General features: G+C 39.2%; 1 protein-coding gene across 2 annotated transcripts in view; it reads right to left on the reverse strand.

Annotated features, from left to right (window-relative positions):
- The window catches only part of ephb1 (EPH receptor B1), a 170901-nt gene that overhangs the window by 85428 nt on the left and 69020 nt on the right, over positions 1-16453 (reverse strand). For both annotated transcript variants that reach the window (XM_081597723.1, XM_081597722.1), the window contains exon 3: positions 8439-9120. In XM_081597723.1, the coding sequence (XP_081453849.1) occupies positions 8439-9120 (682 nt within the window). The remainder of the gene's footprint in view (positions 1-8438; positions 9121-16453) is intronic.

Raw genomic sequence — 16453 nt, forward strand, 5'->3', positions numbered from 1 at the left:
ACTAAGGTAATTTGTGGACTCATTGTTTTTGATTTCTTTGTATATGTGCATTACTTGTATCAGCTTGTAACAGCTAGAATACATTTAAAGTACATAGAAATATCAAACTGGAATAAACATTGACATGTTTAACACCTATTTCAGACCCACGTTGATCTTTGTTTAGTCAGATTCCTTGCATGTTGCTGTCAACTGTTTTGTTGTTTAGTTCCCTCTGCAGGTGTCAGGAGCAGGAGCCTTTTGGGACAAGCGTAATTACAATCCAATTCCCATTATCTCACTAGCCACATGTACCACAGGATAACCTTGACTAACTTATATATATTATAGCAAACCCTCCATGAAGGGAGAGGAGCTTTCTCTAGAATTGAAATGTGTCCTTCAAGACATGGCTGTTTTATTAGCAGGACATTGATGAGAAAATGAGTCAACAAAAAGGAGCAAAAGAAAAAAAGAAGCATGTTTGTACTTCCTACATGAAGATAGAAACCTGTGAAGAGGTTTACCATCTCTCCTCATTACAACCTGCGGAAACGTATCCCAAAGAAAGGAGAGACGAGAACAAGGATGGGGTGAAATGTAAAGAAATACCGGCAGATCTATCCGATCTAAAATTTTACTTTACAAGTAACTTCTGTGAAACTCCTAACATTTTTAAAAGAGTTTTAGTTGTAATGTGTTTTATGTGTTTTAAATATGTGCAATCTTAATTCAAAAGCATCAAGTGAGCAATGCGCTAAATGGGAGTCAAGGCCGGTGAAAGGGAACCCCTCGCAATGAAAGGCTTTTGTTTTGTTCTAGCAAAGGTTCACGTAGGCAATTTATGCAGGGCTCCAGCCATCTGGTGAATGTTTGGGGTCCTTTGTCTCGCTGTGCACTGTCCTGTTTCCGGACGACCTTAAAACCCCAGAGCCCACCCCGGAGTGGGAACGAGAGAGAAGAGTCTAACATTGTACCACGAGGAATAAGTCTTAAGCAAGTAAAGAGAAAAGACAGGGGTTTGGCTAAATAGACTGGAGGAGATGTCAGGTCAAAGTGGTGTCTCTTAGAAAAAAAAAAAAGTGCTGTGACTGAAGAGAAGGCAAAGTGAGAAATGACAAGAGGAGGCTTGGAAAAAAATACACAGCCTGAAAGCGGCTAAAGGTCTGTGAACAAGACATAAATTGAAAAGAAATACTCGGAGAGGAAAGAATAATAGGAGCAGGACTATGTGCCCCTCCTCAGGGGATAAGAACAGTCCTGTTTGTGGTAGGTATGTCTTTTATGTGTGAACAAAATCTCTTGATTCCCTTTGCATCATTAGAGACTGTCAGTGCAGTGAGAGCAGTGCATCTATGTTTGGGGTCATTATAAACACTCTCTAGGCCTTGAATTCAAAGAGTTTTTGTTTGGGTCATGCTCTTTCACCACCGCTCTCCACCCCCCCCCACCTCCCAATTCACCCTATTGAGAACCATGGAAACAAGAAGTCTTTCACCCTCTTCTTTTCGTCTAGCCTTTCCCTGTCTCTTGCTTTTTACTGCTCCATTTTGTCCCCATCACGCTGGTCCTGGCTGCCGTAAGACTAATAGGAACAGGAAGAGTCAGATGCTTACTTAATTGGGCTTCAAGGTGACTTAGTGGATGCTAGTGTGTGTTTTGTTGTGTAATGCAGACTACACATGGATGCCTCCCTGCAAATGAAGCAAACTCAGTGAAACAGAAGTAGACAAGGCTAAATGGGCTGGAATTAGCTCTAATAGGTAGTGGGGTCTTTGAGGGTCCTACCCTGTCAGATCCTTTGCACTCTGATGAGATGTACAAATAAGTAATAAAAACCTAATTGGAGGAGAAATTGCAGAAGAAAAAAAAGTTGTAGACAAACTTTGAAGCAAAAATAAATGAAAGTCTGCTGTGGGGATTTAATGTTTGCTTGTGTTTTTTGGATTTAAAAGCATTATCTTTTTCTGTGGGATTCGTTTTAAGTGGAGAAGAAAAAAAAACAACAACAGCTGATAGATGTTCATGAGCATGAACCAAATAGGAGTGTATTAAAAGATTTATATGGTTTTATGCTAGGGTTAAAAATGTTTTAAAAATGCAGACACAGAGAAAGTAATATTTTTGTGTGTGTGTGCGTGTGTGCGTGTGTGTGCGTGTGTGTGTGCAACATGATTGCAGTCATTAGACAGGAGTAAGGCATTCATGATGAATCGGCACTTAGTCCAGGGATGCGCACTTGTTCAATGGGCTGTGAATCTCCTACTGCCACTGTCGCCCTGCAGAATGTTAAATAAAGTTATTTGAATATTTGTAATATTAATGCACCCACACGTCAAAAGCCCACTGGAGTCTAACCGTGAGGAAAAAAAATACACAAGGGAGGATTCATATTGCTTTGTGGGTCTATAGTACGGCTCGGATGAGGGATTATGTAAATACCCAACTATATAAACCCATAATCATGGATATAGCATTGAATGGATGGACTATCAAAGAATACAGTGGTGGGCTGACGGAAAATTTAATGGAAAAACTGTGAGATTAGATAGTACAGTATATATTTTTAACATATAAATAGTTCACATTTATTTTAAGAAATCAGTGGCAGTAAGAATCGTCTTTCTTTTTTGGAGGTCTAAAAGGTGATGGGAGTGAAACGCTGGCTCTCATTCCATCCTAATCAATTGCAGACCTTTATCTAACTCAATTTTCTTATCTAAAATTATTGAGAGAAGTTGCTAATCGATTGTCTGAGCGTTTAGACTTTAATATCTTGTCTGAAGACATTCAGTGAACTTTTTTAACTCTTTACTTCGAAGAGACAGAACTTAATTAATGGCACCGATTGTGCTCTCGTGGACCCAAAAAGGCACTTCTGTCCATACTTGTATTGTTAGGTCTCAGTGCAGCATTTAATGCAGTTAATCACAGTATTATTTTAAAGAGTTTTAAATATATTGTAAGGATCAAGGGAGCAGTGCCATATTTGCCCGACAGTTTCCAGTTTGTGCAGTAGAGTTATTTATGAAGTACCACCAATTATCTTTGCTTTTTAAGTATGATCATATCTTTTTTTTATCATTCAAAACATATGAGCATACAATTTAACTTTAAGTGTAGGATGTTTTTATTTTCCCTCTCAGACATTGAGCTGCATTTACTTAAAATACTGCTCTAACACTTAAAAAAATATTGGTTTCTTTTTAGGTTCTGCTCCTCTTTATAACATCTTTCTGTTTAGATTGATACCCCTATCAAAACTATCATGCTGCTTTGATTTCTTCTGCCTCAACTTTTTTCAGAGGAGATGAAACTTACATTCTCATGTATGTTTTTTTTTCTTCTGCCTGATAACAGTTTTAAAATGAAAGACTGTGATCTTGACATGCCTTTTGGGTGTGGCTGCTGCATTCAAAGAGTACAAGGCTTATCTCCACGGAGATGAGGCTTGACCAGGAGTAAGAGGATCCAAATAGACTGAACTGAATTTAATTCACTTCCAAACTGCCATGCCATGCCAAAAAAAATATTCTTCTTAGGTTAACACAGGAACCAAAAACAAGTTTTAAGAATGAGAAACAATGAAAAAAAAAACTTGTTTTGGGTGTGTCCCTGACAGCATAACACCTCTGATTCAAAGTAACTGATTCTCTGATCTAAATCATCTTCTTGGTGATTCAAGCAGAAAATAAAATAAAATAAAAAAAATCTAAAACACACAAGGGAGGATCCCAGAACTGGACTGGTAAACACTTTTGCAGAGAACCATACATTAAACTTCAAACTATGTATACTGAAGTATGGTAGTTTATAGGTTCAAGGAAAATTAAGCCCCCCACAGTAAAAAGTGCTAAGACTATATTAAACGGAGCACTAACCTTTAAATCGTTTTGCTGTATCAATTAGGTCTTATCTTAGTGTTCAGAAATGTGTATCAAATTATGTCACCATTGAGATCTAAAAAATGTAAATAATTGCCCTATCTTGGAATTTAATGAGTGATTTAAGGAAGCAAGAGATCATTAAAATGATCAATGATTACATGAGCAGATCATATAAAGTAAACACAGTCAATGCGATTCGATCAATCACCCAGTCAGACCCCACAGCAGCAATTACAAAAAGCCTTAATCAAACCCATTACCATCAGCAACTCTGAAGTGCTTGACTTGAACATGACACATGCACTCAAGGCAAGCTTTGCAGTGGCGAAGGTGGCAGGGTGCTGTTGGGGGTGTCTCTGCTCGATTTAACAGAGAGGTGATAAAATATTTAGCAGATTGCTTACATTGCTGAAGGGGGGGGAGAGAGAGCAAGGGGAAGGCTGAGGCAGAAAAGAGAAGGGCATACCCAAATGGCTTGTGTGGGAGCTGGGGAGCTGGTAATGAGGGTGGCATGCTGGCACCATTGTTGCACGGCACAACATCGCGACATGGCCTCTGTGCCTAGCTGACAGCAGGTACCACAAATACCCATCACACTAAATGTCACTAATTAATACATGAAAAAAAGTGCAATCAGGTACCAACATGTGTTTTCGTACTACACTGACAAAGGACATGCATATTTAAGAAGGACAGAAGGCATGTTTCCCTTAACATTTGCCTTTTTCTTATGAATATAAAGATCTATAAGACAATGCATCTTTATTAGGCATTAAATGTATTCCTCTTTTACAGTCTAATTGTGTCATTGTTCGTTTAGACAGTTATTTCACTAGTAACTGGTAAATTTTATATTTTTTCAGCAAGTTAGTGTTTTCACACACTCAACAGTAACAGAGTTATCTTTATCCTTTTGGGAAAAAATAAAAAAATAAATAAATAAATAAACTTTTCCCTAGTGAACTGTTGCTAAAGATACACATTAAATTGTGTGCGGCTTATATTGTGTGTTGGACCTTGTATGGATCAGATGTGCTGTTTTTATGCGCTTTGCACATATGGCCCATGGCATGGCATATTTGTGTAGGTCAGGAACTGACCGTCAGGTTACGCGGTGTGACGTGACTGTTTCTGTACATTGTGGCCATGTTGCCTGTATTTGTGTGGGTCAGGTTCATTTTGCTGATCTTGTGCATGATGTGCACTCGGCATGTGGTTCTGTGCAGGTGGGTCAGGTGCGGTGATGTTTTTTTTGTGCGTACCCTCCGATAATATCCCGCAGGCATCCCTGGCCTCACACACACTTCCTCAGACTCTCTTTTGTTGTTTCTCTCAATAACACTTTCGTCTCGCTCTTGAGCTTGTGCTGTCTTCATCACGCAACCGTCCAGCCTTTTGAAACCCATTGGCAGAAACCCGTATTTTAGCCGCATCGCAGTGTTCAAAGCCTGTGGAATAAAGCAACGGCTTGTATAGTAAATTGTGGTACAAATACTTCAAAATACTGTAACAAATCGCTTGATTGACACTGGTCAAAAGATATCTGAGCTCTCTAGAACTGCAGTGTCTTTTTGTGTTCAAAGCGATCTACAGCACCCTCAGACAGCTCTGTGAAATCTGCATATTTTAGATGTAATCCATTGGATTTCTGTGTGTAAATTTTGTTCATTTGATAATAACTAGAGAAAAACAATCCTGCATTAACTTAGTGGTACTAAACAAAGCAATCTGAGTGCTTGATTTTCAGTCTGTATTGCTGTAGAATTGACCTGATGAATTGTCCAGGGTGTACCTGACCTCTCAGCCACTAAAAGCGCCAGCAATGGATGGATAGATGGATGAATATATGCTCATTTTTGCATTTATACCAAAGAGAAAGAAACGGGTAAAGCACTCGGCACACCCACAACAGTTGACTGGTGTCCCTCAGTACTCCACTTGCTGAAGTATTTTTATGATACATTTTTAATAATTGATTACAAGTCCATAAACATACTGCAGAGTGTAAGATGGGAGTGACTGCTGTTGCTGGAGGGGTACTCTCAGCAGGATGAGGCTGAAACAGACTCCATGCAAATCTCCAGAGAGCAAGATGGTTATGAGTGACAAAGACGGGCAGACCACTCTTCAGTTTAAATGTATATTGTTTTTATTGCACACTTGCTATGTGGAAGTTGTAGTTTGTTTTTTTTTTTATTAGGATTTTAGTCAGGTTAGAATAAAACTATAGCAGTGCAGTAATAACTCCCCCAATCTCCACATAGGGAATATGTTGTTTTTTTTCTATCTATCATGGTGCTTAATAGAACAATAAATCTATTGTCTATATCCTAGCAGGGTAGTGGGGGTGTGGTTGCCTTTCTAAAGCAGTCATTGGGCGAGAGGCAGGGTACTTACTGGACAGGTCACCAGTCCATTACAGGGCAACTTATAGACAGACATAAACAGCTACCCACGCACACATTTATACCCAAGGGACAAACCAATTAACCTTGTCATGGTTTTGGACCATGGTAGTAAGCTTGAGTAGCCAGTGAGAAACAACACCTTCAGAGGCAGAACATGCAATATCTGTGCAGAAATACCCCAGGCTCAGATTCAAACCTGGGCCCTTTTGGCTGCGAGGCAACAATATAGGCGGAACAAAATCAACTCGCTCTGTGAATGCAGCAAAACATCAGATGGTCTATGGATATCAAAGAGATTTTGGAGCTCTAAATATGCTGGGGCAACTTTATCTGTACACACATGTTTGCATTATACAGCAAAAGCTCCAAAATGAAAAGCCACAGCAATGTTTTAGCAAACAAACCTAATCTGTGGTTTTCTGTTATTTAAAAGGTTTAGGAAAAACAATACTGAATCGGAAAAATAAAAAGGAAATTGCCAAGAATAAATATATTCTACATATATAAATTATTTTTTACTACAAAATTTCTGATTTAAATAACTTCATCGTGGCAATGCATAAAGCTTACTCTCTATATAAAGAGCCACTCAAGACAGTATGAGGGGTTATTCTGCTTAGGAAACAAAATAATTCTGGAAGGATACAGTGGACACAGTCACACACCATGTGCTTTGTAGATATGTGGCATTCTTATATCTGTTTATTGATCACAGCAGATGGGCGTCAATCAATCTTATCTGGGCTCCACATACTCTCCAACTGACATCCCGAGGCAGGCCAAACCAATACTGCAAGCCCCAAGCCACCCATATAATCGCCAGACACCTTGAGCAAATTTTCTGTTTGGATGTGAGTGTGTTGAAATAACAAGGTGCACAGTCTGGAGGTGCAATGGAGGGCACATACAAAAAAACTCCTCACCAACAACTTGACAACATGAGCCAAAAACCCACATTAATCTTCACCTGGGATTCCAGTTATTATCTATTCCTTGTAACTTCGTTTTCACACACTTTGCTGAGGCAGATTCAAAGCTCGCACCATCTGTGAAGTAGGTTGCACAAAAAGGCTGACATTCGTTAAAGATTAGGATGTAGTGCTAATGTGAGTTTTAGTAAAGTGGAGGTAGATGCACTAAAGGGAGAAAGAACAGCACATCATATGCAGCCAAACAGATTTAACAAAATCTACTCAGCCTTTCCAGTGATGTGGAAAATTTGTCATCCAAGGTACACCCATGTGGATATATAGAGAAAATCAAAGTCGGGTTCTATCACGCATAATTAAGAAGAAACAACTAGAAAGAAAATGGCAATTATTTCACATGCAATGCATTGTAAATGTATTCGTTGTATTGTAACTAATTCTGTTTTGTTACAACTATAACCTTTAGTGTGGTTAGTTTGGACAGACCAACACAAAATAGCTCATAATTGAGAAATGGAAGACAAAGTGCTAAAGGTATTCCACATTTTCATCACTTATTTTCCACATATAAAGTTATAAAAGTGAGGCATGCATTTGGAAGTAAACCTCATCTACCCTGAACATCTGCTTCCACATGTTTGCTATGGAACAAACGTGTTCCATAGCATGTTTGTCGTTTGCTTATAGTCAACAACGAATGACTTCTTACGTCTTTCTTCCAGCCACCCTTCAATAAACACCAGATTTGAAGAGTGCATGACTAACAGTTGTCCTGTCAAAAGATTCGCCCACGTTAGGTATGTATTTTTGACTTTCTTTTCACTGTTTTACAAAGGCTAACTGTCATACTCTTTCTATTTTCAGAGATTAAACATTGCTTTATGAGCTGTTCAAACCCTGCTTCCTGACTGTCATCTGTTTTATATCTGACCTGTTTAATGCGTTTCTTGGTATTTGTGATGCTTTTTGTTCTCTGGCAAACCTCTGATGCCTTAACAGAAGATAATTGGTACTGAGATTAAATTACACTCAGGTGGACCTTACTAAATACACCAATTGGTTTCACCGGATTTTATCTCTGCATACAGGTGTAAAAGTGTTAGTATCCTTAATAAATATTTTGAAAATCGCCTGCCTATAACATGCACATGACTTGACAAAACATGAAAAAAAATCTGAGTTTAAACACTTTTGCAAAGTACTGCAGGTTAATGAAGGCATGCACTTTTTCTTACCACGGCAAACATTGCCATTGTCAGGTTCAAACCCAGCCTTGCATGTGCAGCTACCAATAGGCACCATCCACTCTCCATCTCCGTTACAGTAGAGCTTTATCGGGACATCTACTTCTTCTGAGTTTGGGATGCAGATTCCTCTGGCAATGACCAGGGAGGTGCTTTCCGCCCCTGTCATGGTCTCTGGAAAGATTGCAAAGTTTTGGACCACACTCGGGCACTTCTTAAAAAACACCCTGACTGACAGCAGAGACATACAGGCGCCGTAGTCCTGAAAGGCCAGGTAGAAGCCGTTTTTCGACAGCGGGCCAAAGCTGCGCACCTCTGTGTTGACTTTCATTAGGCGCCCGCCAAAGTCCACCTGAGAAAAGCTTTCATCCGCGGCAATGGTGTCCACCTTGAGGTAGGGGGCCTCCATCCAGAAGGCTGTTCCTTTGGTGGCAATGACAGAATCAGTTTCATAGTAGTACAGATTAAACGTCTCCTTGCAGGAGCCGGGGACGTTTGGAATGGAGCTGCAGTCGCGAACTGTGAATCGTATCTCCACATAGATCCGCTGCGCACCACGGCGATCGATGAAGGTCGTGAGGAGCCAGTTGTTCTGGCTGGGCTCGAAGACATTGCACACTTGGTAGGTCCTTATGGTGTTAAGGTTTTCATCGTAGCCACTCACTTCCTCCCACTACAGAAAGAGAAAAAAGAGAGAGAATTGTACATGGCGGATTAGTAATCATTTACGATCGAGCCGTGATGTTTTCTTTTTCCCCAAATTCTTTCTGTTAATATTAGCTAAGCTGCAGAGAGTTTGTGCACATATCACTGCCTTCCCCCGAGGCACTAAATATGAATTTTCTGGCTAAATTAACAAAAATGCATTGGCCCACTGAGTCATGAGGCTTATTCATCCTTTGAGGATACGTGAACATCTCCTTTCCATGGAATAATAAACAACTGTCTGAGTGCGGTTACGGAAAAATGCCACTTCCTCGTCTTGTTCTCTAAATGCTCTCACAGCTGTAGAATATGTACTCCGATTGCATCAGCAATAACTGAGTAATTACCGTGGTTGCACTGCTATGTGCCATCTATGCTAAGTGATGCTGGGCACTGAGTTGATGCATTAAAACTACAGTGTGTAACAAATTTTAGATTATGCACTGCTGAATTACAATTAGACAGACAGTCTACATGGCAGCCAAGCGCCCATCTGATGGAGAGTCACTTGTGTGCAGACAGAGCTGAGATACGCTGTAGGCCATTTCTTGCAGGTGTGACCCAGAAAGTGTGCTGGATGAGCATCAGAAGGGCCTTAGGGAGTTAACTCAGTGCACCAAATCAAGATGAAAATACACCATTAATATTTGGCTGCAATCACTGAGAACTGGGAGGAGAAATGGCAAACAAAAAGAAACTTTCCTCAAGAGCTTGCATTTAGAAAAATGTACTAATACAGTAATTGGACACTGGCATAAAGGTTAATTGTGATCCAGTTGTTCCAAATGGAGATTTACTGCGTGAACTTTTAAAAATAAATGTGTCGGATGAAAACAGACACAGGCGTATTCGACTTATACAAACAAGTTGGTGGACCTGTCTTGTGACACAACAAAAAGTGAAACTGTCTCCGTAGAATACAAGGTCATGTTTGCAAATATTAAACATAAAGACCTTTGCAATAAACTGCTTTCCAGCTGCTATAGGCTTTTGAATATTATCTTGGCAGGAGGGCGACACATAAGGCCTTGAAAAGTACAAAATGTAACCATATTTAATATCGTTGCACAATTCAAGCACTGCTTTCAGTATTCTCACAGAATAATGTTAATGTTGTTTATCCATGAAAGAGAAACAAAAACCAACAACAGCCTCTTTCAAAACTATGAATTTATCAATTTATATCTACTGCCATCATATTTCATGAGTATGTGGCTTACATTTTTTATTTGAGTTGTTTTAAATTGCTATTATCAGCACCTCTTCTGTCCCTTTGTTTGCTAACCAGACTTAACCTTTTGCTAGAACTTGATGCTGATTTCTGACCTGAGAAATGTACACAGTAATATGACACTGAACATGAAGAAATAACACAAGGCCTTGAAAAGTACAGGAACATATAATCATCAATGTCTTTACACAACTGAAAAGCAAACAAAAGAAAAAAAAATCCAAAACCTTAGTTCACCATTGTTGATGTTAGCTTTTTACAGATTGATAAGTCACAGCTGAGACAGATAGATACAACCAGGGGCAAACATACTTTCAAATGTTTGTTTGAGAGAGATAACAGTGAAGTTTGGACATTATTTATCAGTTGGTGTTGTGCTGAATCTGGGGATAGATGTTTCAGACAGCAAAAATCATCTAAAATAACAGGCTGTTTTATATATGCACTTTCATAAGAGACCATTGACAAATTTGCCACTTTCTCGATCAAACTATGTTTGTGTCACTTTACAAAAGTATTTGAGCAGACAGTGCTGTCTATATCGACCCGCCTTATCAGCTGCAACTTTTCTGGTCGCCACATATACAGTATCTAAGATTGCCATTAGGGAGGTAAACATTTTGATCTTTTATGACAGACTGTCCAATGGCATCAAGATCGGTACATTAATGTGCTTTTGTAGGTGTGTCTAGCTCAACTCCTGCATCCACTGGGATAATTTAGAAAAGGACAAGGATGTACCATCTTCAGTGTTATTGCAAAAAGTGGCACAAAAAATCCAAAGATCTTATTCCATTCCTGGTGTTCGCTGATTTATTCAGTAGAGTGATGAGTTGTAGCTTATCAGTGTAACTCAGCACACATTCTTCTGCATATTAACATGCATGTTGCTCGTCTGTACCGGCAACAAATGTAAAAATAATCACGAGATTTTGATATTCAGTATTCATTAATATCCTCATTAACAGAACCTCTAAAACATAGAAATGATCTATTTAACACTTTTTGGGACTTTTCGTATGTTAGTTCACATCTTTCTTTAAAAAATCTATTCTTTATATTCTGCTAACATATAGCAGCTTGGTTAAAAGAACTGTTTCTTAAAAAAAATTCCCTCCCATGCCAAAGATACAAATACCTGTAGGAGAGGAGAAGTTAATGAGATCTACAGCGGAAGGAGTGGACCTCTAGTCAGTTCATGTTTCCTGTGTGCATACATCTCCTGGTGCTTCCTCCTTCCTCTGACCTTTAAAGCCCCACCTCCTCAATCAGGCTCAATAGAGCAGAGGAGAAATATCGGCTCTCTGCACGTAGCCCCAAAAACCAGTCAAGATCCAAAATCCTGCTCGATAACTCTATGAAATGGTGTGAAATGACTGGAACGGGATGGATGTGAACCATCCGATTTTAATATAGATGATGAAACTATTCGTTGCCAGCAACATATTCAGAGGAAAACAGGAAGGTTCAAACCAAGTGAGGGCATGTACAGGGTGGAGTGGGAAGATACATGATGAACAGTGAAACTGCTGACATGATAAATGAGTTTACAGAAATCTGAGGTGCAAATTAAAGCCTTTTTTCCTCAACGCAGCTCCCTCAGTGCCCACTTCACTTCGCTCTCCTCCCCCCTCTTCCGCTCTCTTCTCCCATCTCTGCTCTGTAATGACCATTCATCAGCATTACAGGAACCTGTCCCTTTCAGCACTGCCTGTTCATTAATACAGCCAGCCCTAGGCTCCTCTGCACCCGTCTGCTCCGGTCTAGGAGGGGGTCCTCACCGCCTCTCGTCTAGCCAAATGACCACCATATTTCACGCCAGAAAGGGGCCTGAGGCGTCTCCAATAATGCCCATCCACAATCTGTCTAGAAATTCATTGGCTCACGTAATAATGAAATAAATTTTTTTATTATTTTTTTTTATTTCCTACTCAGTAGATATTCAGTGTCACCACTGTGTCAAACACAAGTCAAACTATTACAGGAGCCCTGGTTATTTAGCAGATAACAGACTCTGTGACACACTTTCGCCTCATCCCTTTAGCGGTTTGCATTTCTACACTGTTTACACCAGTGTGCTGGAAGAGAGCGGTGTTTGTAATTTGATAGTTTACCGACAACATATTGATTTGCTGGGTCTTGTTTTGCTACAGAGAGCTTGAGGGTACCTGCCACATTTCTGCTTGTGTAGGTCCAAAACATTTGATTACTGAGGGTATTGACATTTTTCTGTGTTCTTCAGTGTCTGTGTAATTTCCTCGCCGCTAACGGATCTTCGTCGCATGCATTGAGAACACAGGGACAGTCTTCCAAAGAGCATGTCCTTGTCACAGCAGCGAATTTCTCTTTTATCGCTTTTTCCTCCAGTCCTTTACATTATTCAAACCAAATGTCTCTATCTGACATCTCTTTGACCCCTGAAAAGAGAGGGCATCATCATCTGTCACCTTAAAGGTAATGGAATTCTCTGATCCTTGCATCTAGTTTTCCCTTTAATAATTTGAGAATAAAACAGCTCAAAGTCTAAACTGTATATGTTTAGGCCATGCTTTAAAGACTACAGAATAGATTGATGCAGCCTGTATCAACATGTTTCTAAAGGAAAAGGTAATGAGAAATTATAGGGAAGGATGTATGAGCTTATGGAAAATGTTGAGAAGTTGGTATATTTTTTATTACAATTGGATGAGACAAATCAGATGAACATGGGGTTTGCAAAGTAAAGATATAAAAATGTAACTGAGCCTGGATCATTGGTATATCTCTGAGAAGTCCAGTGTTTGGTAATATGCCAAGGAACCATCTGCTTGGTCAGAGATCTCTACTATCGCTGATCAGGAGGTTAAAAGTGGTCAGACGTCCAGTCAAATTTGTTGAAGAAGGTTGTTTGTGGCAACAAAAACTATTGATTTTTCTTTTTCCAACTTGCCTAAGGACATTTGTTAGTGGAGACATGTGGATAAATCTGTGCACAGGCCCCTTACATCGTTATTTCACACGAGAAGCAGAGCATTTAAAACTCTTCAACTTAAGAAAGTTTGTCTTAATAGAGGATATTCTTTTGCCAAAGAACTGAGATTGTATGTGGACAAGTGAAGAAAATAATAGTTTGTTAGTGTGGACAAGTCCAAATATGCACAACATTTACTGTACTTTATCACCAATATTGAAACTGAACAGCAAACAGCTTTGCTGAGGAAACACCTGGCAAACACTTGACAGCCATTCTTTCCAAAAAGCTCATTTTGTAAGCCCAGTTAAAGTAATCACTGACTTTGCTCTAATAGCTCTGATTTAACAGATGCACAGGAGACACCTTTGCTCTGCCCCTGGCAGTTAAATGTGGGCCTTCTGTGTCTGTGTATGTGTGTCATTATAGCAGCACTCTTTTATAGGCATTAAGTAGCAAGGAGTTGCAAGAGCTATGAATTCACAGAGCACTTAATGTTGTGTTAATGACCAGTGACAGCTAGCTGAGCCGGAGAAGAGAGGGTGGAGTAATGCAGGAGACAGAGTCAGAAAAAATAAAAATAAAAACACAAGAAAAATGTGGCCAGGCATTTTCAGGAGTGTGTTACCCTCCCCACAGCCTCAGATCACTGTCTGCATTCACAAAAACACTCATCAAAAGGATTAATTGCCATTTCCATTAATGACTAAAACAACACAGTACAGCTTAGCACGTTTTATTCTAGCTCCAAAAGATTGCATCATTCGATGATGAGCTTGAGACAAGCATATTCCCAGTCACAGCTGGGTGAACTGACCGGTCAGAACAGAATATGCGCAAAACACCTATATGAAAAAATGAATCAGTGGGAAAGGCCATGGCAGAAACAGGACAAAGTCATTACTTTTGGAAATCTGAAATTAAATTTAAGAAAGGGTAAGCTTGGATCAGAATGTATGTACTGGGGTGTATTTCTTTTGACATGTTTGATTTTTGCAGATTGCTTTATCTACTAATTAAAATTTGGCCAGTTACACCGTTTTCCAAATTATAGAACCACCTGCTTAAAAACAAACAGCAGGAAAAAAAAATACAAAAACTGGAAAATTCACATTCAAAATTAATACTTCAAAATTATTCTACAGTGGTTGACATGTTCAAGTCAAATCCTGTTTGGAGAAATTGTGGAATACACCAAATTTGAGCTATTTGAGCACGTTTGACGCATCAACCTTGGGAGTTTGTTCTAATGTCAAACAATGTGGTGACATAACGATTGATGATTCTGCTGTCTAACAGAACAACCTGAAGGAGAATATCCGCTTGTAATCAGTTTAAATTGGGTTTTTCAGATGTAAAGGACACCAGTAAAGCTACTCATTTTTGATGGCCATAAAAAACATATATATATATATATATATATATATATATATATATATATATATATATATATATATATATATATATATATATATATATAATTATAATTATAATAATAATAAAGAAATGTAACAAAGTGAAAGTTTTTGGCCAAGTCAGCCAAGTCTGCTGCAAACAGAACTACAAACAGGCTAAGGAGGCGATTCCTTTTTACTTAGGGGCATAGTCTTTTTTCCCTTGATAAACTATGTCATTTGAAAACTGCTTTCTGTATTAATTCAAGTTGTATTGGAATATATTGTATAATGTGCAACATGTAGGTTTGAAAAAAAAATCATAACTAAAGAAATGTGAAACCAGGGCAAAAACCTATTCATGCTATGGGTGTTCAATGACAGTCTTAATTACAAGCCAAACGGTTTTGTTTGTGAGAATACATCTCGCTCTATTTGTTTGAACACATTTATTAAGTAACACTTTTAAGTATACCTTTAATTGTAAAACGATCTTCAGTGATAAAGCCAGTCAACATGCACAGTCAAGGATTGTCTGTTTGTACCTTAAATACACAAACATATAGACAGGGCTTGACAACTTTCAGCTCATCATTCAGTCTCAGCTAATTCACTCGACAGGGAAGCCTGAATAGCGAAGCATCTACTTTGCTGATCTTTAACCTCCTGTCTGCTATCTGAAGCTCAGTGGAGTCGCAGTCCAGTACTGCTTTTCAAATCCGTCAGCGCCAGTTAATTCAGCTACAAGCTCAGGCAAACTGAACACAGATGGGCAATGAGCAGCTCAGAGTACTTCCACATTTAAAGCGCTTCTGCTGAAAAAAGGTCTGTGAAATGCCATTCTAAACAAGAGCACAAGAGTGTCTGGAAAATGTTTGTTGAATGGCCAGGCAACTGTGCCAGCGTGATGATGTGCTTTTACAGCAGGCCTTGTAAAAAGGAGATGTATTGAGTAGTCAAAAATGACCAACCACTGCACCGACTATGTTCCCTGATGCAGTTTACAACTTTGACCTCAGCCTTCAAAAGCATATAAATGCAAGGCAAGATTTTTCTTTTCAACATGCTCACTACAGAATACCTGGACTCGGTGCTTTGCAAAAACACCTACACGCCTCAAACGTTTTCATATTTTGCCATGGTTCAGCCGCAAACTTTAGTGTATTTTCTGAACCTTAATACGTGATAGACCAACAGAAAATACTGCACAATTATGAAGTGGAAGGACAAGACTGCATAGCTCTTCAAATGATTTGAGAATTAAACCTTTATAGTTCACTGAGTAAATACTTTATAAAACCATATTTCACTGCAATAACCTCTGCAGGCCCTTTAGGGTGTGTCTTTACTAGCTGCAGATTGTTATTCATTTTTTTATCTATATGTCTTGTAAAACAACTCAGACTCAGTCAAGCTACCGAAGAGCACCTATCAATATCAACTGTCACGTCTGGAAGCAAAGGAGAATCTTGACTATCGCTGTGTCATTCTAACATACATCTGCTTTGATCTGACCTGTTCAGTTTTAGCTCTGGCTCTATGTTTAGGGCAGTTGTCTTGCTACAAGTTGAAACTCTGCCCCATTTGTGAGTCTTTGTCCTGGATTTAGTTTCAGCTTCGCTGTCCCTACTGAAGAGAAGGGTTGCTACAGCATAACGCTGGTACCGAACATTATGTGGGGACGGAGTTTATAGTAATTTTATCTTTTCACAAGAGACGTTGCTTT

This window comes from Poecilia reticulata, chromosome 17, assembly GCF_904066995.2.
Source record: "Poecilia reticulata chromosome 17, P_reticulata-male-v2, whole genome shotgun sequence".
In the NCBI taxonomy this organism is placed as follows: domain Eukaryota; kingdom Metazoa; phylum Chordata; class Actinopteri; order Cyprinodontiformes; family Poeciliidae; genus Poecilia; species Poecilia reticulata.